This window comes from Podarcis cretensis (genome assembly GCF_951804945.1).
Source record: "Podarcis cretensis genome assembly, chromosome: 17".
Lineage (NCBI taxonomy): Eukaryota > Metazoa > Chordata > Lepidosauria > Squamata > Lacertidae > Podarcis > Podarcis cretensis.
The window spans coordinates 41,489,758-41,517,608 of NC_137187.1; the positions used below are offsets into that span (position 1 = coordinate 41,489,758).

Genomic DNA, 27,851 nt, shown 5'->3' on the forward strand with positions numbered 1-27,851 from the left:
TGTGACTAAAAAAGCATTTATTTATTTATTAAATTTGTTTACTGCCCTATCCCCGGAGGTCTCAGGGCGGTTCACAGAATAAAATCACAATATAAAAGCACAAAATACATAATCCAAATAGAAACAAGAACAACCCTATAGCCATGACATTTGCCATCATGCATAGTTTGATCTTTAAATGGAAGCACCCTGAGGAAGGTCTCCTTTTCAAACTTCTAGGCAGATTTCTCAACAGAAACTCAGCTATAAGCATCTCTTACAGGGGTCTCCCATCCCTGAGCTTCGGGCTTCATTCTTTCAAATTTCAGCAGTGCCATGTGACTCCCTCAAGGTGGGAGACTCTCCTTCCTTGGAGGTTTCTAAGCAGCGGTGGGATGGCCATCCGTCATGGAGGCTTCAGCTGAGAATCCTGCATTGCGGGGGGTGGACCAGATGACCCTCAGGGTCCCTTCCAACTCTACAATGCTATGATTTTATTATATTTCATCATACTTAGGTCCAGTGGATGGGGAAAGGTTCAGCTTTTGAATCTACATATGCCAATCAATTAAACTATCTTAATGAAAGGCATGGATTTAAATGGGAATCATTTGATTCGGCTGGATTTCCTCATATTGTTTTTCAGAAAATAATGGATTTTACTTTAGTATAATTAAAATAGCATGATGGTTACAATACAATGGAACAATGTTAATCCAGATTAAGCACATTTTCATGGTATTTTAATCTAGTTTGACTCAGTCTCTGGGTAACCAATGATTTATAAGTGCATTTGTTCAATGTCCTTTCAGGTTCCTCATCTTCAGAGTACAGTGGTACCTCGGGTTACATATGCTTCAGGTTACATACGCTTCAGGTTACAGACTCCACTAACCCAGAAATAGTACCTCGGGTTAAGAACTTTGCTTCAGGATGAGAACAGAAATCGTGCTCCGGCGGCGCGGCAGCAGCAGGAGGCCCCCATTAGTTAAAGTGGTGCTTCAGGTTAAGAACAGTTTCAGCTTAAGAACAGACCTCCGGAACGAATTAAGTATTTAACCCGAGGTACCACTGTATGTTTCTTTCTTTCTTTCTTTCTTTCTTTCTTTCTTTCTTTCTTTCTTTCTTTCTTTCAAAAATGGCACTCTTCATCTTGTCATAGAAATGATGAAGTCCTGCTCCGCATGCAAGAATGTGTGATCCAAAGCTGCCATTTCCCATTTAGCAAGGCCCCAGTCAACTGCAACCTCCCAGAGTGAAGCAGAATAATGCTTAAATCATTTGAAGTATGTATAAACAGACTACAAATCAGAATGGCAGTGACCATTGACCATTTTGAAGAGACAATGCAGTTCCATATTTCCAGCAGCAGGCGCAACAGAGAATCTGGGAGGAGGAAGATGGATAAACCCATGTAGGAGAGTGCCATGCAAAATGTTTGGCTGGCACCCTAACCATGGGGCACAAAAACTGGCTCTCCACCCTGACAACCCTCAATGGTGTCTCTCTCAATGGGCTGTTCAGCAACTCCACAGTGAAGCAGAGCACTGTATAATCCAGTGTATGACCCCTTCCTTCAGAGACAGAGATGGTGATAGAAGTCTGCTGGTTGTACAGGAAAGGTGTCTTTTAGCGATCCCTCTCTGGCTGTGTCTCAGCAGGCAAGGCCTGAGGTACCTGTCCAGAGACTTGTTCAGGTTCTGGTGAGCTGTATACCATAGATGTCACCATCACAGGTCCTCTCACGGTTTAGGCAAGTAGCTTCGGTGGAATTCTCTGCATCACGGACATTGTACTCTCCTTTTTTACAGGCTGTGGATTTGAGGTAGTAAATGACCCCAGCCATTCCTCCCAGGACCAGCATGGTGGCAGCAGCAATTGCTATGACAGCAATAATGTAAAGCCAATGATCTGCAAAGGAGGAAGCAGAGTATTCTTAACAGCGTATTCCTAACAGTGCGTTGCCTTACCAAAGGAAGGTTTTCTCCTCCAGGTGTTTCCCCATTGACTCAGCCTTCCCTCCTGCTCTTTTTCAGCTTGCAGGCAGGGTGGGAAGAATGGCTCTCTGTATCTTTTCTCCTGCAAGTGGAAAAACAGCTGGGGTGCATGTGATTCTGAACAGAAAAACAGAAAGAAAAAGGATAAAATGAACTCCCACTCTTCACCACCCTGCCATTCCTCTCCCACATATTTTCAGCTTCTGGTGGCTGCAGTTCATTTTTCTAAGAAGCGAGGCAGGAGATTGTACCCCCAAGGTAACATTGTAGGCTTCTCCATACAACCTGTTGAGCATTCATTCTGATTTGCTCTGCACAAAGCTTACACAGAGGTTAGGTGATGTTTGGTCTTTGCTGAGCATTCATTCTGATTTGTTTCTGGGGAGGTTACATAACAATGAACATCCATCCAGATTTGCTTGCATGGTGTGTATACTCATCTAGCACTTGCTCTCCCCACACTTTTCAGTGCATTTTCCCACCACTTTTCTAACCACAAAGAGTTTGTTTGTTTGTTTGTTTGTTTTAATAATAATAATAATAATAATAATAATAATAATAATAATAATAATAATTTATTGTTTGTACCTCGCTTATCGGACTGTGCTGCCCTGGCCACTCTGGGCAGCTTCCAACATATATAAAAACATAATAAAACATGAAACCTTAAAAAGCTTCCCTATACAGGGCTGCCTTCAGATGTCTTCTAAAGGTTATATAGTTATTCATCTCCTTGACATCTGATGGGAGGGTGTTCCACAGGGTGGGCGCCACTACCAAGAAGGCCCTCTTCCTGGTTCCCTGTAGCTTCACCTCTGTGAGGGAACTGCCACAAGTGCTGGATCCCAGTGCCTGGGCTTAACGATGGGGGTGGAAACGCTCCTTCAGGTATATAAGGCCATTTAGGGCTTTAAAGGTCAGGACCAACACTTTGAATTGTGCTCATAAATGTACTGGGAACCAGTGTAGGTCTTTCAGTGTGATATGGTCCCAGTGGCTGCTCCCAGTTACTAGTCTAGCTGCCGCATTCTGGTTTAGTTGTAGTTTCAAAGATAGCTCCACGTAGACCACATTGCAGTAGTCCAAGTGGGAGATAACCAGGGCATATACCACTCTGGTGAGATAGTGCACAGGCAGGTAGGGTCTCATCCTGCATACCAGATGGAGCTGCCCTGGACACAGAATTAACCTGCGCGTCCATGGACAGCTGAGTCCAGAATGACTCCCAGGCTGTGCACCTGGTCTTTTAGGGGCACAGTTACTCCATTCAGGACCAGGGAGTCCCCCACTCCTGCCCACCCTCTGTCTTGTTGGGATTCATCTTCAATCTGTTAGCTGCCATCCATCACTTTTAAAAAGTGAATTTGTTGTGCTATAATCCACTTTAATAGTGCAATCCTAAATTTCCAGTATGCATTTCTATGCCTGCTGTAAAATACTGACAGCCTAGTTTTCTTCCCCTGGCTTAGATTTAAGCTTCCAGGACACACACCTGTTAAGCACTTGCACCTGCTGCTCACATAGTCTTGACTGACCTGCTCCTTTGCCAGCACTCAGTTGGGGTGGATTGTCTAGCTCTGACTTCTAGCACTCAAGATGCAACCCAAAGGGCACGCGGTATTCCAAATCCTTTCTGCTATGTGGCCTCACCTTCCACCTTGATCTCCACCTGGCTGTGCTGCTGCCCATGCTTGTTGCTGGCTGTGCACTCATACACACCACTGTTCTGTCCATCTGCGCTGGCAACAGTCACTGTGCTGTTGTTGCCACCGTAGTTGAGGTTGGAGGCCTGAGGCACCTTCCAAGAGTAGCTGGCAGCTGGAGACCCATCCGCCTGGCAGGTGATGGTAAAGTTTTCTCCCCTTCTGATGGGTAAGGTACCACTGACAGCCAGAATGGAGATAACAGGCCTGTCTGGAAACAGAAGAGAAGGAGGCTTCAGGTCAGCCAGCAAACCCAAGAAGAGGCTACCTTTCTTTGCTCTTCATCACTGTGATATTTGGGTGCTGCTAGCAAGCTCAGTTGAAGAGTTACCAGGTGTAACTCAATTGATCACCCTAACTTTTCCATCTGAAGCACTTTCCCAGCCTGGAGACGTATCAGTGGAAAACTCAGAGGGAGGGGAAATGAATAACTTGTGGTTTAGTCCACCTGTAATGCAATGTTGCATTGCAGTGTGGTGTTCCAGCAGCAATGCCTTCTGAAAATTTTGGAGAAATACCACCCACCAAAGAAAGCAACAGAAAATTGAACACTTGGAAAATTGAATACAGTCATACCTTGGGTTGAATATGCTTCATGTTGAGCACATTCGAGTTGCGCTGCACAGCAACCCAGAAGTAATGGAGTGTGTTACTTCCGGGTTTTGCTGCTCGTGCATGCGCAGACGCTCAAAATGACGTCACGCATATGCGCAGAAGTGGTGAAAAGCAATGTGCGCGTGCGCAGATGTGCCGTTGCTAGTTATGTTTGCTTCTGGATGCGAACGGGGCTCCGGAATGAATCCTGTTCGCATCCTGAGGTACCACTGTAATATTTTTGGGAAACTGGGCCAGGACTTTGGTCCAGCCTTGGTTTAGACTGATGACTCACCTTTCAATTTTTGCTTCTCTCAGTTTCTACTTTTTCCAGTCTTATCTTAAGCTGAGCTCCACATTTCTGCATCAATTTGCATTTTTTAAGTCCTCATGAAAATTCTTTAGCAATTTAGTGCAATTTTATCCTCGTACACATGACTGTATGCTACTTGGCTTCATATGCACATATTCTGCACATATGCAGTGTTCTCTAATATATGCATTCATATGTTATCTTCATTAATATATGCATTTTTATGCATAGTTTCCACATCTTTGTATAATTGGAGAATTGATTGGAGAACTGTATCACAAAATTTGGATGCATGTGTCTTTTGTAGGATAGCTGTGTTTCACTTTGTGTACTGTTGCAGAAAGTGTGAATTAGGTATGTTCACATTAAAAAAAAATTAGTGAAACAAATTCCTTCACCTACTCACATTCCACTTGCACATTCACCAACCATCTCTCAGTTCCATGGCCATTGGTGGCCTTGCATTGGTAGATGCCAGAGTCATTCCTGCTGACATTCCGTTCTCTGTAGAACTCCTCAATGCCTCCCTCCTTGGCACAAATGACCAGCGGGGTGGGAGTCCCATTGGCTTCACAGGCCAGCGAATGCAAAGTCCCCTCAAGCCAGGTCTGGTTGCTTGGGCAGCTGGACTCATCCATTTTAGGTTTGGCTGAAACACATTGATATAACAAGAAACTCCTCTTGACATAAGCAGGGTGAGCCTCTGTATGTACACAGCTGCCACCAAACTATGTCACAGAAGGCTACATTATCCACCAAACTATGCCTAAATTAATGCTCTGCAATGAGGCGGCTTGGTTTCAAAACAGATTTTGCATTGTTGCCATTTCAGTTGGCTATTTTGTAATCTTTCAGTTTAGGCTTCCAAAAATTTTGTGATAAATTATTAGCTAATATTAGCTCATCCTTGGCATTTCAGATGGTGCCCTCCAGATATCATGGATTACAGATCCCATCAGCCCCTGAAACCACGGCCAATCTTGAAGGAAGATGGGAGTTGTAGTTAAAAACTGGAGGGCACCACATTGGCTACCATGTTGGTGTTTAGTTGTTTAGTCGTGTCCGACTCTTTGTGACCCCCTGGACCAGAGCACGCCAATGGCTACAAGGACAAGTTTTTTCTGGTAAGGATTTCTGCACCAGACATTTTGGATGCCACTCTTGGACGCTTGGCTTAGGGTCAAAGCTAAAGTGTATCGCTTAGGAACAGAGAGATTTGGATGCAGAAGGTTGAAATATCCTGTATAATACATATGCAAGCAAACAAATTCCCCTCAAAGCGGCTCAAAACCTGGGAAACCTCCCAGACTACAGTATTCTTCTTCTTCCTCCTCACCTGGCAAAAAGGGAAGATCAACCCACCTGAAGTAGGTGGCAGGAGGGAAGTATAGACTCCTAGTGGAACAGGATGCCACCCAGCTTAACCAAGGACTAGGGCCAGTTCTCATGCCAGGTGAGGGTGAGGGGGTGACTGGCTTGATGTGTTGCTTCTCCAGAGACCACAACCAACACTCACTTTCCACTGTAACCACAACTGCCTTAGCCACTGTCCCAAGCCGGTTTGTGGCATTGCACCAGAAGGTTCCATTGTAGAGTGGGATCCCTTGTCCTTGGCTAAGGTAGTATGTCATGCCATCTTTGGTGCATGTAACCTCTGGAGGCGGAATCCCCTCAGCTTTACAGATAAAGGAGGGCAGCGCCCCCTCCACCAAGATCCAGTTACTTGGACAGCTAGATTCATCCATTTCTGGTTTATCTGAAATGTTAAGAGAGACAGTGACATTTTGCAATAATTCCTAGACAGATTTTTGTGGCAGCTGTGGAAGCAGTTCTTTCTGGAGTTAGTGAACTTGAAAAACCACCAGGTGGGGCAAAAGCTATAAACATGTTGCATAAGAAACACCCACCCATTAAGGAGGCAAATTCAGAACAGATGGTGAAGCCAAGCTGCTGGAGGTGTGGTCAGGGGAGATTTCCCAAGAGCCACATAGTGGGCTCCCTTTGGCACCCAGGCCTGAGGTTCTCCCCTCCATGCCATGCCTCTTTGTAATGGAGCTGAAACCAAAACAGGCCTCTGCCTTGCCAGTGTGCCTCAACCCTTTGCCCCAGGAGGCCACAAACTCCCTGCCTATTGCTACTCCACAGTTTTAGGCTTGATCTTTAAAGAGGAACAATGGTAGGAACTAATCATAAGCCAGCTGAAAAAAGAGTTAGGGCTGTTCTGATGAACAGGCTTCAATTTCAATATTCACTTTAAAGAAATTATATTCAAAGCAATGAAATAAATTACACACCCACTCACGCCCAAATTCTCCCATTTCTAAGCATTTGTGTTTTTTCCTACTGCTAGTCAGCCTTTGGTGGCTTTTGCTGCTTCTTCTTGGCATTTTCCTTCCTCTGTCTTCTTTCGCAGCCCTCAGCTTCAGTTTGCCACACTGTCATTTAGTAGAACTTTGTTCCAAAGAGCCCACAATCTCATCATGTCAGGTATGCCATTAACAACAGGACTAAGCCACTCTGTGGGTCAGTGAGGACTGTCAGGGCAAAAAGAATCCAAATGGAGGAAGGACAAAGGTATTAAAACAGCAGTCAGAAGCTGCTTGCACCAAGAGCCAGAAATCAGCTAAAGCAAGAAGCACTCATGGGAAAAAAAAACACAGAACGATGCAACTTTTTTTGGCTGGGTCCTGAAAGCAGCCACTCAAAAACCTACCAGCATGGCCCCCCCATTTGACAGAAGGTCAGGGCTCACTTACACTCCACTTGAATGCTCACAGCTCTGGTGCTGGAGCCATGCACATTTGTGGCTGTGCAGAGGTAGGTGCCGGCATAGTCTCTGGTGACACTCTGGAGATGCCCAGGGCTGTACGTCACACCATCCTTAATGCACTCAATGGTTGGCTCTGGGTCTCCCCCAGCAGAGCAGATGAACATTTGCTCTGTCCCTGATGTCCAGATCCAGCTATGGGGGCAACTCAAATCATTCATCTCAGGCCCATCTAGAAGACAGGGAGAAAAATAGAATCTGATTTTACAGTGGTAATTATGGTAGGATAACACAACCCTGCTAGTGGCTCACAGTTGCGGCAGCCAGAGGAACTGCTTGACAATTCCCACTGAAGACATATGGGCCTCAACAGAGCAAAAAATATACCCTCCTATACTTCTTACATTTCTGGTGGGAACCTGATCACCTTTTGCCACTATAAAGCTAGACAAATTTTATGGTCAGTTGTCTACTCTTACATTCTGTTAAAACCTGTGGGATTAAAGTATGGATCATCTGCACATGCCTAGTTGCTGCTTCTGCTTGGATTCTTCAGCATCAGCTGCACACATCATGCATGCAAGGTGCAAGTTGCACTTACACTCAACTCTGCTTGTGACCATCTTGCTGCTTGATCCATGTGCATTGGTAGCGTTGCAGTGATAAACACCAGCATGGCTTTGTGTGATGTTCTGCAATTTGTTGGAATTGTACACTTTTCCATCTTTCATGCAGGAAACATCTGGAACTGGGACCCCATGAGCTTGGCAAATGAAATCCTGTTGGCTGCCTTCAACCCAAGTTTGGTTACTTGGGCAGTCAGACTCACTCAGCTGAGGCCCGTCTGCAACAGAGAGAAGATGGACAGTACATCTACTGAAAGCTGGGCAGGAATAACTTGTCTTACACCAAAAAGCAGCCCAAATGACCCCGTGGTCTTATAATTAAGGATGTGGCCTCAGGTGACAGCCAAGGCCAGGGAGGAGGATGAGTTGATCAAGTCTGTGTCTCCCACACTGCCAGCTGAAGAACCTGAGCCTGGCAGCTTTGGACCTGCAGATCCTGGACCAAGACTTTAAGAGACCAGGGCCAGGGGCCAAATGCAGCCCTGCAGGCCTCTCCCACCAACCCTCTTTCTCTTCTCCCCACGCCAACTTCCTGGAGTGTTTAGCCTGGCCAAAATGTATACTCCCCCCCAAACCCAGAATATACTTGAGCCCTGCTCATGCTTCCTTCTTGCTTGGGTGGAGGACTGAGAGGGGCATGAGAATGTGCGTGGAAACCAGCATACTAGACAAAGGTAAAAATGGTGTTCACCATTCAGTACACTTTTGCTTCTGGTCTCATCCAGCACTGGCTTGCCTAGAATGGGATGTAACCCCAGGGCTGAAAAGCCCCCCCCCCCAGTAGTAGATGGTCCATCCGTCCGAAGTCTGAGCAGCCAACTACCTCCCACTCCATAGCTCCTGCCCAGTGGTCAAAGGAACAGGCAAGGCAAGAAGCAGAGAAGCACTCACTGGCAGGCAAGCGAGATGCCACTTCAGAAGCCAGGCTCCTTGGGCAGGAGGGGCTGGAGCCAAGGAAGCAGGGTGTGCACAAGGCTTCTGCCAAGCTTGAGCTTTCGTTTGAGCAGGTTGCTCACTGAGGTCTCTCCAAGGTGCTGCCACACTGTGAGCTCCTGCTTGAGATCAAGACCCAGTAGGCTGTTCCACCTGACATACGTGATGCTAAATTCAGAGCTATTGTCCCAGGGTGGCTAGCTTGGACCCCATTCTTGCTTGCCTCACATAGATCATAACACAGAAATTTCACTTACATTCCACGTAGATGGTGACTGTTCTGGTGATGGAGCCAAGCTCATTAGTGGCAGTGCAGTTATAGACGCCGGTTTGGGTCCGGTTAACCCGTTCCTCTTTTTCCATGTTGTGAGCCACACCTTCTTTGGAGCAAGCCACAGTTGGCTTGGGGTTCCCCTCAGCCAGGCAGTGGAGGGTTTGGTGTGTCCCCTCTACCCACGTATGGTTGCTGGGACAAGTGGACTCATCCATTTCCGGCACATCTGCAATGTGCAGAGGGAACACACACATTGGTTGATGCTCTTCTCTCTTTGGGTAAGAAATAAAGGGGGGGGGGAGGTTTAATGTTGGAGAATGTTGGTCTGGAACATTTGGGTGGTGTTGGGCAGATGCTTACTTAAGCCTCATTGGTACAGGCAAGTGTATGTGAGAATGTTTTAAGAAAAGCTGGGCCTTGCATGAGGCAGATCAGGTGACTGCCTTAGGCAGCTGGTTGTCATAAAAGGGGGAGCAACCCAAGGTAGTTGCCCCACTCTGCCTTGTGGCTGAGCAGGCCTTGCCTGTTATGTTTTGGGCTTCAGATATCAAAAAATCCTGGGCTGACTCTGGTTTCAGAATTTTATTGTCACAAGCCGCCTCACAAGTGGACTCTTTGTTATTGCATTTGCAATTGTTCAAGATAAAACCTATTTTGGAAAGAAACTACTTTTGCCATTTTATGGGTCTTTATTGTTTGTTTACAGATAGTTGCCAAAAGATGAAAGAACTTGATATCAATATCAAGCAGTAATCAGAGCAGATTAATGAATTTAAAAAGTCAAAATTCTTAAGAGATCAACACAATTACAACAACAAGCAGGTGTACTGGTGGTTTAATAAGGGAACTACAAATTTCAAGAAAATCACTCGGTATGATGCTACAACTTTGAATTCTGATTAGGACACATCAGAGCCACCCTTATGTCAGGAGATGAGGGAGTTGGGGTTCAACATAATGCTGGTGGAGGCAACTCATCCTTGAGAGCTATGTGTAGACCTAATACCAGACCTAATACCAGAGCTTTTAAGAAGGAAGCAACTACACCTCAGAGTTCAAATTTTCACTCCCGCTCATTGAGGATGTACCACAGGTAGCAGTAATTAATTTGTCCTCTAGGCCACTTACGGCTTTAGAAACTGAAGTATTGAATCTGGGCTTATCCTTTGCCCCCACTCCACAATATAACTCTTTTCAGACGCAGGTTGGTCTGTATAAACTTATACGTGTAATAAAACTTAAAGCATATTTTGGCGATGAGTCATTGTGAGTCATTTTTGACCCAAATCACATTTTATACTATCTTTACTGGATGCCACCATTCAGACTTTCCGTAACACAGTTTTGTGGGAGATTTCTTGAATAGAGGACCAATCAGTTAGAATTTTCAATAATATGTCAAGGGCACAAAGAACATCTTTAAGGGATCTATCACAGGATGAGTCAATAGTTATCAAACTGGTCAATAAAGGGGGAACTGTTGTGGTTTTAAATACAACAGACTACAATTTTTAAATACAATGACAACTTTCTGATACCACATATTACACCCCCGTTACATGTGATCCTAGTGGAGGAGCGGCTTAGGCAGCGCAAAGACAAGCAGCCAGGCTCTTCCCACTCTGAGCCAGAGAGGAGAGGCGTGATTTTTGCACCCACCTAGGCCTGCACACTTGGCCAACCAACAGATTCCAAGATCCAAAATGAAGACCTTGCTTCCAATACCATCCAAGTCAACTCCCTTTCTCTGCTTCTGTGACAGAAGCCAGGACTGATGCCATACCCCCCCCCCCATCACCAGCCCCAGTCCCAGGAGTCCTTGACACAGCCACTGTGGCATATAATCACGTTTTATCCTGACAGGCGGGAAACTGCAAATGAGTTAAGTCTGTTTCCTTTTCTCCTTCTGGCTGTTAAATTCTGTGAACACTGTCTTATTATCACTGCATGTGAAGTGGCAGTGGGAGTGTGATAGGCCTCGCTGGATTTCTGTTTTTGCAGCAGTCTGCAAGTCTCAGAGTGTCCTGGCACCTGCTGAAAGCAGTTAGGCTGGCATCCAAGCAGCTTGCAGTTGTGGCAAGGGGGCAAGAGGAAGAACTGCATCACTGGGGAAAGGTATGACCCCGGCTGCATACCAGGGTGCCATCTTGCGGGGGACTGAGGGCCCCCCAAATTTTCAAGGAGGGGACAGCCCCTCAAAATTCTGTGGCTGTGCACACCTCATGCATGCACACCATGCGTCATGTGTGACTGACGTCAGCGTGTTGCACGGTGTGCGCACATGGCATGAGCACATTGCACAGGGTGCTGACGTTAGTTGCTCATGCCATGCAGTGCTGGCACCCTCAATTGCAGGGATAAGCCAGCATGCTTGCTGGATGCACACTGTACATTTAACGCACATTACACACCATAATTATAAAGCACATTTTCCACCCCCCAAAGACCTATGTTTAAGTGCCCACTTAAGTGCACCACATACATTGCCTCAGCAAACTGTGGCTGTGTACACCCCATTCATTTAAAGCATATCTCCCTCCTCCTAAAGGAACTGGAGTTTATGAAGAATGCTGGGAATTGTAGCTCTGTGAGGGGTAAACTGTGGTTCCCGGATTCTTTGTGGGTGGGTGTGTACACCGTCCCAATCTGTTTCTGAGGTCTGGCTGCATAAGCCATTCAAGTGGCAGCAGTGAAGCAGAAAACAATAGGAAAGGGCTGTCATAAGACCACCTGTGGTATCACAGAAGATGCTGTGGCCTCAGGCTAGGCAAGTTTGGGAAGGAGTACAAAGGCCTGGTTCTTCTGGTTGTGGAGGCAGAAAGCTGTTCAAGCCCTGCTTTCCTCCATATTCAGCAAATATGGAGAAAGGTGCAACCACGTTTTTCTTTAGCTCACCAGGTGGATCTCTACCCCTACGTCTCCCACCTCATAGACCCCTTATGCCTCCTGTTCAAGTTTTCTGGAGATGTGGGGCAGGCATTCACACATGTGACCTCTGACCTTGCAGTTTGAAAACAGAGCATTGCTGCTTGAAAGACACAGCTGTAGGGATCTGCTGCTGCATCTCATATACAGTATATATATATTATGTTTTTACCGTAAAAAGAGCAAAACCAAACATTATTGGAAGGGAAGTTCTATACTCACAGAAGACAGTAAGATTGGCAGACGTCTGCTTAAGGATGGTCTCACCACCAATCCCCCATTCTGCTTCACATAGGAATTCCCTCTCATTATCTTCCTTCTCAGCTATAAGGGTGGACTGCAGAGAGAGCTGGTTGCCAGAGACCAGGGTCCTTCCAGAAGCAATTTTGATTTGAAGAGAAATGCCGGGTGGCTGAGTATCAGAAGAATTGCATATAATAGTCACAGAATCATTCACAAGAGTCTGAGATGGAAGGATCTTCAAGGAAGGCTCAGGGAAACCTGCAGTTACCATGAAGAAGATTGTTATTTGTATAACTACTCAAAAATGCTCCCTCTGGTTTCCAGCTAGATGCTGGTGAGCGGGAGTGTTTGTTTTGAGCTCTCTGGCTGTCTAGTGCCAACTGGAAGCTACTGGTACGTCAAAATGTCAAATGCCAGCCATTATCTGAGAAGTCTGTGGCCATAAAGCTGCTCTAAAATGAAGATGTCCTTAGGGGGAAACTAGACGGGGTGGTTAAATGTGTGGTGTCCACCAAAACCAGCTTTCACATGCCTTCTCCCCCTCCAATTTACAATGACATGAACCTTACACATTTCCCAGCTTCGTTTCATATCATTGGCTGCCAAACAAAAAACAAGGTCCATTTTTCTAAATCAGGAGCAAGGAAGCCTTTTTATCCCATGGGACATATTTCCTTATGTTCCTGGGCCCACATCATGCCAGCAGTGGGCGACGCCAGAGGCAAAAGTGGGCGGACCAATGCATGGAACAATGCAAGAGGCTGCATTTCCAGCCACACAGAAGTCCAAGGCTTCTACACCCACATCTTTCCATCCTCCTGTGAGGCCAGCAAAAGACGTCATCACAGTGCAAGTTCCAGCAAGACCAAAAGGCACGAGGAGGGTTCGATGTAGAGGTGCTAAAGGGTGTGGCCGGGGGGGGGGGTCTGAAAGCCAGGCAGAGAGGCCTGGACAGCTCCTTTGGGGAACACAGCCAACCACATATTTATCATGACGCCTGGTTTGTTTAGACCTCAAGGGTCCAGATCCAGAAAGTCTTTTTTGCTGCCTCCTCTTAATGAGAAATGAATAACTAGGAAAACTTGAATGGTAATGGGAACCGTGGGAACTGCAAAATCATCTGCCAGTTGAAAATACATAAGCATGAAGAATAGGTCTGTCTGGGACAGAATGTGTTCTGGTGCAACCCATCATGCATAACTATGTGCATCTAGAATTGGAGCAGCTTGTGGATGCTTTAAAATTAAGAAAATAATGCAGTCATTCATGGTTTGCTCTTACTGCTGCTTTAGCTGTTCTTCCCAAATGATATTTTTGTAAGAATCTGGTGTGTTTTTAATTACATGGCATATTTATTTCTTAAAACTGCCTTGAGCTCTTTAGAAAAGTGAAAAATAAACCCAGCAAATAAATGATGTTTACCAATTTACCATGTCTTCTGTGTGTTTGTGAACTGCTAACCACTTGTGATAGGAATTTTGAGGTCTTAGATATATGGTAATGTTCATAACCACACATACATAGATCAGCACAGGAAGACCAACCTGGACCCATTTTGATTCCTAAACTGAGCAAATGTTTTCTCTGCAAGGTCAAACTGGAAAAAGCCTCCCCATTGTCTCTTTCCTCACAAATCCTGTCTTAAGGGCACATTTAAGATCTGAATAGGGTGTGAGCCTGTGACCTGGCCCAGGAAATAAGTATTTATCATTACAAAAGACTGGCCAGGCTACCCAGGAAATCCATTCAAGTAACCTGCCAGATAGGAGATAAACAAAAAACAGGAGAAAAACAATATTAAAATTTCTATTTTGGACCGCCTTTTCTGTGATGTAGGTGTGATGTATCTGAGGGGTGGTCTTAGGTTACCCCCCTTCTGTGATGTATGTATGATGTTTCTGGGGTGGTCTTGATCTACAGGGTGGCAATTTCAATAGTCTTCATAAGGCCTTGCACACCATTTTTCTGGGTCCTCCTCCTTTCCTGCGTGTGAGGGGAGCACCCTGTTGCAACAGATCAATAAAGATCAAGCTTACTAGCTGCTTTGCCTCTCAATATTCTCTGGTTGGCTCTGTTATTTTCTCCTACCAATAGGGAACCTATTTAAGGACTCTATATGGGCTCTTGGATAACCCATAAGGGAAAAGGGCACTTTTTATTTACAACACACTCAAGAAAAGCTGCCTGCATTTCCCCCTTTCATCACTGAACTCTCCTAATGCATTTGCAGTATGTTCCATTTGCTCAGGTGAGGTTGGGGGCAGCTTGTCTCAGGGTCCTTGAACAAAGGCTGTGAGTCAAACATCCCTCGCAGCTTCATTAAAGCACCATGCTCAGAGACCAAAAAAGAAAGAAAGATTGAGGGGAACAGGCAGTGTCTTTGTCACAGAGTTATTAATAGACTCCCACTAACAGGATTATAATAATTGCATATTTCCTGCATGCCCACCAGCAGTAGAATGCCTTTCCTGAAAACAGAACTGGAAATTGGTAGTTACTCAGGGGGAAAAAATACAAGCTATGTTTTTTTGTTCTGAGAATGAGGTCCTTGCTAAACTGGCTCACATCAAGAGCCTCTCAAATCCAGCATCCTGTAGCTAATTGTATTCGCGCAGAGGAAGTGACTGAAAAGCTGTAGGACCCAAGGAAGGGAGCAGGCATTCTGAAGTGGTCCAGCTTCTTGTGGCCACTTTCAGCATCAGAAAATAGCTTTATGTAAACTGGTTGGACTGCATTAAGTGCCCTGAAGTTTCCTGAAATATTTATTTGCTAATATGATCAAAGAGGTTCATGAAAGGCTGGGAAACAAAAATGAGGGAAAGAGCCTCTGAATGGGGGCTATTGATTCCTTCTGTTTCATTTCAAGGTACTGTTTCAGAAGTTGGGCACCTCCCTGACTCTCTGCTGAGCAGTAGCAAGACTCCAGGTGGGCTCCAGGTGCTCACCCAGGGCTTGTGCTCCTTTGGAGAACTGAAGATGCGGAGGAGACTGTGGAAGCTTTAAGAAATATTATTCATTCACATATTTACACCTTCAGTCTGTGTGGAGGGAGTCCAGTTCTTACAGCACGGTCATCTTAAGAGGGGCTACTACCCTCAGCAGAGCAGGACTGGAGTGCAAGGCATCTCTCCCAGCCTGCCTTCAGCCAGCCTGCCCAAGATGGATCTCCCCCTTTGTTCTCCCTTTCTTCTTCCCAGCACACCTTGCTCAAAAGACTATCTATTCCTCTGCCACCTCAAACACACACCCTGTCACCATGGCAACCTCTATCTGCCCAGGCCCAAGATTCCTCTTTGGTGGGCCATCAACACCTTTTGTCATGTTAATGCCTCTATCCCAGGTGAGACCCTAGCTTGGACAGGAAGCTTAGCCTGTTTTTCCACTGGCCTCCAATCTTCCCTTCAATACGCTATCAAAATCCTACGATTATTAATTTCTAGGGTTTGCGGGGGGGCTCCCTCAAATCTATAACAGTACTAATAAGTGAAAGCAAAATGAATCCCAACTGCTTAACGAACAAGGGTGGTTCTGTCTTGGGACCAGCTGCTTGCCACCACTCAGCCAGCTGAAGACACGCTTTCCAGCCCAACAAGGAGTGCAAGTCAGCAAGCTTATGTAGCAACCAGCCAGTTGCCCTGGTGACAGAGCTGGCGACAGAGGCATGGAGGAAAACCCCCATTGCACTGGCAACGTGTTTGCACCTTCCTCTGCCTGTTTCTCTCTCTCCCCTACTTTCCCCTACTCTCCCTACTCTATTTTTCCCCTACTCTCCCCTACTTTCTTTTCCCCAGTTCTGCTGCCTTGCATTTGACCTCACCATGCCTCTCCGACCTCTGATTTGGTCTTGCATCGTTTATTCACATGGCCTTTTAAGAGCGAGAGAAACCAGGAAAGCTGGTTCCCATGTTATGCTAAGCCAATGCTCTGGTGTGTTTCCTCTCAGTGCAGCAAAGAGGGAGGAGGGCAGGCATAGTTTGAACACCAGCAGCACACTGGCTCATTCCCAGTAAGCTAGGTTTGGCGCTGGCTGACTGTTCATGTGCATACCAAGATAAAGGGAAGACAACAGTACTGAGGCAGATGGACCAATGACTGGACTCTGTCTAAGACAACTTCTTATATTCTCATGTCCTCATGATGCTGGACACACAAATTTTAAATACACTTTTCCAATTTTCATTCCACTTATATAGAAGTGTATGTGTGCTTAATGTGTGACAGTCTCTTGCCAGTTCATTCTTCAAATTCTGAGCTATTTTCTTTCTCTTTTTACAGTAATTCAAGTCATTAATTTTCAGTGAAAATTCCAAAATTAATTTTCATTCTTAAGAGGAGAAGAAATAGTATACAAACGATAAAAAGCTTGCAACTCACCAAAGACCTTTAGGACCTTGATGAAGGCCGCCTTCTCCAAGAAGGGCCCTTCCGGCCTCAGGTCCAGGGCTGCATGGCAGGTGACTTCCTCCCCATGTTCGTCCTGCCGAGCAGCTATGGTGTGAGTCACCACAACATCACTGGCTTCATTGTCACTGTGCTCCTCAAAGGTCTTGACATACAGCTCCTCCTTCCCTTTATGCAAGGTCACAGTGAGGTTCTGGACGGGGGCAACGCTGAAAACCCGGCATGTCAAGTTATATTCCTTACCCACCTCCATCAGTGGCAATGGATCCAACACTACCTGCTCTGGAATCTCTGGAATGATATGTGGAAGCACATTGGGATGGGATGGTAAGAAAAACACTGGGGCCTCATTTGAGCAGTGGAAGGCTTGGTTCCAGGTGGGCTCCCTTCAGAGGGACCATCGGCCTCCCCTTGCTTCTTGCCTCAGACTTGCCTCATGTTGCATTTAGTTTCTCTCATTATGTTGTTTTGTTACAGTTTTCTCTCAGTTTATTATTAAAGCTTGTTTACATTTACATGAGCCACTTATTTCTCTCAAAGAAAAAGAATCTTTGCTTAGGGAAGGCGTGGAATGTCCTAAACTTGGGTTTGCCAGGAGGATTGGTTTTGCTAATCACCCTCCACCTCCACAACAGGGATTACACATGAATGGCAGCTGCTGCTGTTGAAATCCCACCAGTAGGCCACATCCACACAATACGTTTAAAGCATTATGATGCTACTTTAAACACTCATGAATACTTTAACACCCCCCCCCAAGAATTCTGGAAATTGTACTTTGTTAAGGTTGCTGAGAGTTATTAGAAGACCCCTCTCCCCCTCCAAGAGGTACAATTTCCAGAGTTCCCTGGGCAGAGCAATTGATTGTTAATTAACGACAGTGGGGGGCTGCAGAGCTTTTGGCACAATAGGGAAATGCATGAGAAAAAGGGGGTAATTGTTCAATGCACAATTGTTCATAACCTACCCATAAATAAATCAAAATGAGTGCTCAATAAATAGCCAATATCTTTGTGCAACAAATCAGGATGACTGCTCCATAAACAGCAGAATCTCCAGGAAGAGCAAGAACTCAAGGTGAAGGGACAGAAACAAAGGAGAGGTAGGCTGTTTTCTGCTTTACTTGATGATATTTGCTATTTGCCATTCCCATGACACTCAGGCTCCTCCTTAACCACTAGACATAGCCAGGTTCTGCCACCTGACATGCCATCCTTAACCTTCCACTACTATGTCACCAGGATCCATCCCTGTTGACCCTCTGCATGAGGCCCATTCAGGCAGTCAGGGTGGAGAGTCTAGAGTGGTCAAACCCCCTACTTTACAGGGGACAGTCCTTTAATTAAGACTTTCAAATATTATTGGGAAGGTCCTCTGCTTGCCTGGCTGCCTAGTCCAAGGCCAGCTTAAAGATGAAGAAGCCTAAGGAGGGAGAGCAGAAGGCACCTTGAAGTTGCCTCTCAGCAGACAGGAGACTGAACTGGCCCACTATCCACAGACTCTCCATGATGTGAGCTGCATTAAATTTCTATTTAAGCTCCGGTCATTCTTTTTAAATGTATGCATTTATGCAAATTTTATGCAAATCTCTGTCCTTCTTTGTCCTATTTTTTATGATGCATACAACAAAGGGCCACCACAGTGATCAGGAGATCATCCACCAGATCCCAAGAAAACTCCTTTGGAGTCAAAGGCAAGCATATTCACGCCTATTAAGAAATGTGCATTTGAGCACCTCTCCTTGCTCCTAAGAGGCGATACACCTCAGAACTTTCAAATGGTGCTGCTCATGCTGGGATTTGAGAAAGGAAGGGATCTTAAGCTGTGGGCCATCCACTGCAATGCCATCCTCCCTTGGGAAGGAAACTAGCTTGGCCTGACGCCGTTCATCTTGTTCAGTCTCTGAGGCCAAACTGGCTTGGATTTTGTATTTGCCTAGATCAGAGACTGCATAGGAGCAAGCCACTACAAGTTCCCTAGAGAAAAGTAAAAAGATGCAAACACCACATTTTGTTTTGTTTTTAAAATAGCCTTTGCTTCATAGCTACTTACGATACACCGTGATGTTTGCATGCACAGATCTGTGCTTTCCATAACAGCTGAAGGAGCACTCTGCAGTGGGTGCCCACTCCGTGATGTTCACAAGCTGGAAGGCTGCCCAGCCAGTCCCATTGTCTCTCTTCTCCTTGATCAGAGATGTCTCCAAGCTTCCCCTGGCATCTGTTTCCTGACAGCTGGCACTGCAGTTCAGCCAGAGAGACCCACCATGCACCACCACAGGGTTTTTCGGCCAAATGGTCACATCAAAAGTGTGCTGTTCAGCTCCTGAAATAGTGCACATGCTCATAAGCGTTTTGTCAGGGAGTTGGCAAAAAAGAAGAAGGCCACACAGAGATGACAGGGTCCTAAAACAGAGAAGATCTAATATTCCTTGCATTTGGGGCTTGGGCTGCTCTACATGCCACAGCCATTGCCCACCTGAGCCAGGGCTCGGACTGTCCTCTGTTTTGCTCTCCAAGATGTGGCAACCCTACCTAACTTGCACTCCCCAGCAGGCCCATGCAGAGCTTGTCTGAGGCCCAGGGTGGGAGTCCCAAGTCAACTGGGAGGTGCAGGGCATGACAGTGTAAGTCTGGAAAGCCCCTCATGCTCCTCTGAGGCCTGAGTAAGTGTACAGACCCACCAAGTGCCCCTATTTTCCAGAAACAGTCCCAGATTTACAGAAATCATCCCAGTTTCTGATTTGATCCCAAAATCTCCTGCTTTTCCTTAGGACTTCCCTATTTTCATCCAAGGGTATGGAGTTATGCAATCCCCAAGCCAAGGTAATAAGTAACTACACATCTGAATGCAGCCCTGTATGGGGAAGGGTTTTTTTTAATGTTTAATGTTTTATTATGCGTTTATATATGTTGGAAGCTGTCCAGAGTGGCTGGGGAAACCCAGTAAGATATATGGGATATAAATAATAAAATTGTAGTTGTTGTTGTTATGGAATAGGGTGTCCCTATTTTAATGTGATCTCAGAACCACTGGCAGTCATCTTTGAGAATTCCTGGAGAACAGGCGAAGTCCCGGCAGACTGGAGGAGGGCAAATGTTGTCCCTATTTTCAAAAAGGGGAAAAGAGAGGACCCAAATAATTACCGCCCAGTCAGTCTGACATCAATACCAGGGAAGATTCTGGAGCAGATCATTAAGCAAACAGTCTGTGAGCACCTAGAAAGGAATGCTGTGATCACCAATAGTCAGCATGGATTTCTGAAAAATAAGTCATGTCAGACTAACTTGATCTCGTTTTTTGACAGAATTACAAGCCTGGTAGATGAAGGGAACACAGTGGATGTAGCCTACCTTGATTTCAGAAAGGCATTTGACAAGGTGCCCCATGATATTCTTGTAAAGAAGCTGGTAAAATGCGGACTTGACTATGCTACCACTCAGTGGATTTGTAACTGGCTGTCTGACCGAACCCAAAGGGTGCTCATCAATGGTTCCTCTTCATCCTGGAGAAGAGTGACTAGTGGGGTTCCACAGGGTTCTGTCTTGGGCCCCGTCTTATTCAACATCTTTATCAACGACTTGGATGATGGACTCAAGGGCATCCTGATCAAATTTGCAGATGACACCAAACTGGGAGGGGTGGCTAACACCCCAGAGGACAGGATCACACTTCAAAACGACCTTGACAGATTAGAGAACTGGGCCAAAACAAACAAGATGAATTTTAATAGGGAGAAATGTAAAGTATTGCACTTGGGCAAAAAAAATGAGAGGCACAAATACAAGATGGGTGACACCTGGCTTGAGAGCAGTACATGTGAAAAGGATCTAGGAGTCTTGGTTGACCACAAACTTGACATGAGCCAACAGTGTGACGCAGCAGCTAAAAAAGCCAATGCAATTCTGGGCTGCATCAATAGGAGTATAGCATCTAGATCAAGGGAAGTAATAGTGCCACTGTATTCTGCTCTGGTCAGACCTCACCTGGAGTACTGTGTCCAGTTCTGGGCACCACAGTTCAAGAAGGACACTGACAAACTGGAACGTGTCCTGAGGAGGGCAACCAAAATGGTCAAAGGCCTGGAAACGATGCCTTATGAAGAACGGCTAAGGGAGCTGGGCATGTTTAGCCTGGAGAAGAGGAGGTTAAGGGGTGATATGATGGCCATGTTCAAATATATAAAAGGATGCACATAGAGGAGGGAGAAAGGTTGTTTTCTGCTGCTCCAGAGAAGCGGACACGGAGCAATGGTTCCAAACTACAAGAAAAAAGATTCCACCTAAACATTAGGAAGAACTTCCTGACAGTAAGAGCTGTTTGACAGTGGAATTTGCTGCCAAGGAGTGTGGTGGAGTCTCCTTCTTTGGAGGTCTTTAAGCAGAGGCTTGACAACCATATGTCAGGAGTGCTCTGATGGTGTTTCCTGCTTGGCAGGGGGTTGGACTCGATGGCCCTTGTGGTCTCTTCCAACTCTATGATTCTATGATTCTATGATCAGAGAAAAGTTGGAGGGCGTTAGTGTACCTGGCTGCCACTGCTCTGCATGGGCCTGCTCTTCAGCATGTTACCTAAGGCAGAGTGTGGTCTTAAAAGTAGACCTTGGACAGAAAGTTCCCCAGCACTTGACTGGACTTTTGTATTTCTTAAGTGAAAGTTGAAACTCTTAGGAAGCTTTCCTTTGCTCATACTAAATTTTGCTTGTACAGTGGTACCTCGGGTTACAGATGCTTCAGGTTACAGATGCTTCAGGTTACAGACTCTGCTAACCCAGAAATAGTACCTCGGGTTAAGAACTTTGCTTCAGGATGAGAACAGAAATCGTGCAGTGGTGGCAGCGGGAGGCCCCATTAGCTAAAGTAGTACCTCAGGTTAAGAACAGTTTCAGGTTAAGAACGGACCTCCAGAACAAATTAAGTTCTTAACCCGAGGTACCACTGTACTATGTATAACTATTGAACACTGCAGAATTTGCTGTGTTCCACTGGAATCCACTGACTGGGAGCGGCTGCCAGGACCATATAACACCGGTCCTAAAGTACACTGGTTCCCAGTATGTTTCTGATCACAATTCAAAGTGTTGGTGCCAACCTGTAAACCCCACATGGCCTTGGTCCTATATACCTGAAGGAGCGTCTCCACCCCCAATCGATCAGCCCTGACACTAAGGTCCAGCTCCAAGGATCTTCTGGCGGTTCCCTCCCTGTGAGAAGTGAGGTTACAGGGAACCAGGCAGAGAGCCTTCTCAGTAATGGCGCCCGCCCTGTGGAAAGCCCTCCCATCTGATGTCAGGGAAATAAACAACTATCTGACTTTTAGAAGACATCTGAAGGCAGCCCTGTTTAGGGAAGATTTTAATGTTTGATGCTTTATTATGTTTTTATATGAGTTGGAAGCCACCCAGAGTGGCTGGGGCAACCTAGCCAGATGGGTCAAGTATTAATAATAATAATAATAATAATAATAATAATAATCCCTTTTCTGACCCCTGGTCCTGTGCTTCACACTCAGTTTAATTGGTTGTTGTAGGTGTCTCATCTTTCCAGTCCTAAATTCAGTTCTCTTCATTCCACATCAGCTTGCAAAGTATTTTGTTTAAAGTCCCCAAGAAAATTCATCAATTAGCTTCTCTTAATATACACAGCTTTGTATGTATTTTTATCTCATAAACACAGATTTGCAAAGCAATTGTTCCAATTACAATGCATTTTCATACATTATTTCCACTAATATATACATCTTTTATGCACACTTTGCCCTAGTGTTTGCCCTAGTATAGAGAACAGCTGGAGAACAGCACTGCAAAATTCTGAGAGTTGGGGATTTTGAAGGATGGCTGAGTTTCAGTTTGTGCACTGTTTCAGAAAGTGAAAATTATGCAGATTCACCTTTAAATGCAAACTTAATTGAATTCTCCATCCCTTTGTTGTTGTTGTTGTTGTTGTTTAGTTGTGTCTGACTCTTGGTGACCCCCTGGACCAGAGCACGCCAGGCACTTCTGTCTTCCACTGCCTCCCACAGTTTGGTCAAACTCATGCTGGTAGCTTTGAGAACACTGTCCCACCATCTCGTCCTCTGTCGTCCCCTTCTCCTTGTGCCCTCCATCTTTCCCAACATCAGGGTCTTTTCCAGGGAGTCTTCTCTTCACATGAGGTAGCCAAAGTATTGGAGCCTCAGCTTCACGATCTGTCCTTCCAGTGAGCACTCAGGGCTGATTTCCTTCAGAATGGAGAGGTTTGATCTTCTTGCAGTCCATGGGACTCTCAAGAGTCTCCTCCAGCACCATAATTCAAAAGCACCCATTCTCCGGTGATCAGCCTTCTTTATGGTCCAGCTCTCCCTTCCATACATCACTACTGGAAAAACCATGGCTTTAACTATACGGACCTTTGTTGGCAAGGTGATGTCTCTGCTTTTTAAGATGCTGTCTAGGTTTGTCATTGCTTTTCTCCCAAGAAGCAGGCGTCTCTTAATTTCGTGACTGCTGTCACCATCTGCAGTGATCATGGAGCCCAAGAAAGTAAAATCTCTCACTGCCTCCATTTCTTCCCCTTCTATTTGCCAGGAGGTGATGGGACCAGTGGCCATGATCTTGGTTTTTTTGATGTTGAGCTTCAAACCATATTTTGCGCTCTCCTCTTTCACCCTCATTAAGAGGTTCTTTAATTCCTCCTCACTTTCTGCCATCAAGGTTGTGTCATCTGTATATCTGAGGTTGTTGATATTTCTTTTGGCAATCTTAATTCCGGCCAGGGATTCATCCAGCCCAGCCTTTCACATGATGAATTCTGCATATAAGTTAAGTAAGCAGGGAGACAATATACAGCCTTGTCGTACTCCTTTCCCAATTTTGAACCAATCAGTTGTTCCATATCCAGCTCTAACTGTAGTTTCTTGTCCCACATAGAGATTTCTCAGGCTCGCCGTAAATCCAGGAATGGAAAGATCTGCCGATTTTGGTTCTCTCAGTTTCCCAATTTTAAATTTTGTTTGCCACATTTCTGCAGCAATTTGTGATGGTTTTAAAATCCTCATGAAAATTCTTCAGCATTTTAGTGTGAATTTCTCCTAATAAACACATTTTTCTATGCAGCTTTGACTAATGTACACAGTGCTGCTAGCAATTCCTCCTACTATAATGTTTTTATATGATATTTTCACCAACATATTCTATAATACTATGATTCAATTTAATGCACTCCCCCCCCCCCCAATACATGCATGTTTGTAAACACTGGACTCATTGACACATCACTTTTCCTGCTGCTTCCACCCAGGAAAACCCACTCTTTATCACTGAAGGCTCATCCAGACTTCCTTTTGTGGCATGTTTCTAGGCACAAGTTCATGCTTTAAAGCCCGGTGTCTGGGTGCTAAGCCCACTCTTTACTGCTGAAAACAATTCCTTGAAAAACCAAATTGCTGTTTGTTCCAATTCAGCATTAAAGATCAGGTTATCCTGTGGAAAGTGGCAGCAGGAGAGAGAGAGCACCCACTTCTGCTCCATCCCCCCTACACTGATTGCTATGTGGCCCCCAATAGATTTCCCCCCACTTTCAGAAGGGACGGGGGGGGGGATGTTTCTGCATCCCTGAGCTAGAGAGTCCATGAGTTAAGGAAAGTGATGAGCAGATACAAAGGAGATCTGCAGCCTTCATAATTGTGTGGAAGGAAGAATGTTGTTAGCTTTAAATGGCACCCTGTGACATGAACTCTGCACCCTGTGACATGAAGTGGCTGCTGAGAATCTGGGGAAGGGTCAAGAGGCTGCTCCTCCAACATCTAACTCAGGGTCACCAGAGCTGCAGAAGATGAGGAGTGGCAGGGAGAGTTAGTGAAAGGAAGGGGTTTTCTGGTGGAGGAGTGAGGGGTTCCACGGGTGGAGCAAAAGGAGCAGAAGTATCTAAGAAGACATGCTGGGTGGTTAGGAAGGAATTCCATCCATCCATTCCCCGCCTTTTCCGTTAATGGGACTTAAGGCTCATGGACAAAAATAAGATCTGCTAAAAACATAGAAAAAACAATAATTAAAGAACAGTTAAACACTGATAGAACACACACACACACACACTATTCAAACCATACAAATAATTACAATAAAAACAGCATAGCACCAGCCCTTCCATTAAAAGCAGTCAGTTACCAAAACGTCTTCACCTCCTGCCAGAAGGACAAGAAGGAGGAAACCATTCTGGCCTCCCTAGCCAAGGAGTTCCAAAATTGCCCAGGAGCTGCCATCACTGAGAAGGCTCTCCTCCCCACCAAGCGTGCCTGTGAGGGGGCGTGCCCAGGAGAAGGGCTCCCACAAAGAGCTCAGGGCCCAGGCCGGTTCGTATGAGGGAAGAGGGTCTTTCAGATAGCTTGGACCTCAGCCATATAAGGCTTTTAGGTCATAACCAGGACAGTTTGAAATGTGCCCGGAAACAGACTGGTAGTCAGTGGAGTCTACAGTTTTCAGTGAATGCCTTTGACGCTTTCAGGACCCATCTTATTTTGGGCGATTCTAATTTTTAATTGTAAATTTTAAAAGAGTTTTAAACCATATTTTAAATTGATGTAACATGCCCAGGGACCTTAGGGTGAAGGGCAGGTAAAAAATAGCAACAACAGTAACAGACACAGAGCAATAATTTAGATCCGTCTCTGTCCAGGGGTGCTTTCAAGCTAAACTTTGCCACAAGCATGACAGCAGAGAGCAGGGAGGAAGACCTACAGGGGAAGCATATGCATTCCGTTCAGTTACGTATAGTTGTGTCACAGAGATGCACAGCGGTGTGTGATGTATGTGTGTGTGTACAATGACCAGATGCATAAGAAGAGCCCTTGGGCTGGATCAAGCCAAAGCATCGTGTTCTCCAGAGGCCAACCAGGTGCCCCAAGGGGACGCCCACAAGCAGCACCTGTGTGCAGAAGGAGAGGGTTTCTACACCTTTAATAGTGGAAAAGCTGCCATCTGTCAACATTTTCTGCCAAAGGGAGAGGAGTCCTGCTGTTCTCCTTTGCTTCTAGCTGTGGGAATGCAACAAGAGGGAAGTAAATTGTTGCAAGGGTCCCTGAGTCTACAGGATAAGGCAAAGGAGCTAGAACTCCACAATCATGACTTCCAGCCCCTCCCTTTCAGAACCCTGTCTTTCAACTCTGCCGACACTTGAATTGAGACTTCTTTGTTTCTGATGCTGTGGTGTGGGAAATAAGAATTATTAATTTTTTGGCCCTGACCATATGCAGAGTATCTCTCACGCATTGCTGAGTACCACAACCATCCTCCGTGGAGTGAGAATTAAACTTCAGAACTCCATTCTAAAAGCCAGAGATAAAACCTCAGGGCAGACTATTATCCCAGTGGACACTTTACCGGGACATCCCCTGGAAGAGAACCCAAAGCACCTCTGGGAACGCACAAACACAATTTTCTTAAACAGCGGGAGGTTTTCTTACAATCAAGCAGTATATAAATTTTGTTAAATAAATGCAGTGCTTAAACCATCAGTTGAAAGAGCTTGAAACAAAAGCTTTCCTCACTGGTTCACTTTATACTATAAGCCAAGAAGAACGAGTCTTATCCTTTCCCAATGAAAGCGGGGGGTGGGGGGTGGGGTGAATGCAGGATGCAGCATTAGAGGATGATTTACAAAGGGGGGGGGGGGGGACGACCCGCAAGCTGTCTGGTCACAGGCACGTGCCGAGTCCCTGTAAGATATCTAGACAGAGATGCCTGTAAAGTCCCCAGGAATTGCGCGCGCGCCTACACACACACACACACACACACACACACACACGGTTGGAGAATGACCTCCTTGTTTCTAGCTTCGCACAGCCCCGGCGAATTCATCCAGCTGCATCCATCTCAGCAGATTCCGTTAGTGGCGAGGAAAGGCGAGCCTCCCCTCCAGGCCCCCTTGCTTTGTTACCAGCTCCCCGAGAAGCCCATCGCCATCGACGGGAGGAAAGGAGCGCATCGGCTGAGACCCTTACCTGCCAGCCCCAGAAGCAGCAGCAGCAGCAGGAGGAGGAAGCAGCAGCCGAGCAAGAGATGTCCCAGTTTCTGGGTCTTCATGGCTGAGAAAGCAAAGCTGAGCTGGAGAGAGAAGCCTAGAGAGCGGAGGGGGGAGAAGGCGGGCGGGGGGGGGCTCTGGATTGGTTTAGCGTTGCTAACTTGGTATCTAAGGGAGAGGAAGCAGCAGAGGCGGCCCAGAAAGCAGCAGAAGCTGGAGACCTGCTGTTCTCGGGGGCCAGAGGCTGCGTGTTTCTCTTCCCACCCGCCTCAACTCCTCAGGAAGAGACCCGGCCCCATAGCATCAGCAAAATGGTCCACCCATTCCTGCATCCCATTTCCCATTGTGGGCAGCGTGATGGATGCCACAGACGGAGGTGGGGCGGGGAAATGCAGGACCCCCGCTCGGATTGCCACAAGCACAAATGGGTCACCTGAAAAAATGGGCAGAAGCCCCCCTGCAGTTTAGTAGCCTTCCAGGTGCGGGTTGTGAACGGCACAGAGGAAGAGAAAAAGCCGGAGAGGGAGAAGGAGATGAGGTGCTTGAGATCTTGGTGGAGGAGTCAGAGAACTTGTTTGCACAAACCTCTTGCTCTTCCAGCAGGGGGAGCTGCCTGACTGCAGGTCTCACATGGAAGGTCTTGAGCCTTCTTGGGTCAGCACCTCCCTCTTAAAAAGCCATGGCAGCAACAGAGCAGAGGTGTAGGGGGGGCGCTGGGGGGGGGGCGTCACCCCGGGCACAGTTTTGCAGATGCACAAGGCAGTTGTGAGCTGTTGTGTCCTTTTCAGCCCCCTTCCAGCTGGAGGGCGCTTGAGAAGGACACAAACAGCTCACTGCGCCCTGCCAGCCCAACGCCTTTCTTTCGAGTCTCACCAAGTGCTGCTGGCCTCACAGGGTGCCATGCATGCACCCCTCAAAGCCAGCTGGCCAGAGGGTGGGGATCGGTCCGGCGGTGTGCCCCCATCCCCAATGTGTGCCCTGCTCCCATGGCGCACTGTGAGTGCCCTGGCACACACTTGCCTGCCCAGGCACCAGTGGGAAACACTCTGCCACGGCATCAGGAAGATAATTTGAGGAAGGGCACAGGAGAAGCAAAATATA

General features: G+C 46.2%; 1 protein-coding gene across 2 annotated transcripts; it reads right to left on the reverse strand.

Annotated features, from left to right (window-relative positions):
• Positions 1–27,319, reverse strand: ICAM5 (intercellular adhesion molecule 5). Of its 2 annotated transcripts, XM_079958688.1 has the most exons (12): positions 27,184–27,319; positions 26,731–26,814; positions 18,808–19,080; positions 16,729–17,046; positions 12,334–12,612; positions 9,170–9,412; positions 7,955–8,197; positions 7,343–7,585; positions 6,103–6,342; positions 4,993–5,235; positions 3,627–3,890; positions 1–1,890 (listed from the first exon to the last, which is right to left on the reverse strand). In XM_079958688.1, exons 2-12 carry the CDS (start codon positions 26,810–26,812, stop codon positions 1,673–1,675), a joined length of 2,646 nt encoding a protein of 881 aa, XP_079814814.1. In that variant the 5' UTR covers positions 26,813–26,814; positions 27,184–27,319; the 3' UTR covers positions 1–1,672. The 2 variants fall into 2 exon arrangements, with proteins under 2 accessions (XP_079814814.1, XP_079814815.1); XM_079958689.1 differs by lacking the exons at positions 16,729–17,046; positions 27,184–27,319 and having other exon boundaries at positions 26,731–27,175.
• Positions 27,320–27,851: the final 532 nt, after the last annotated feature.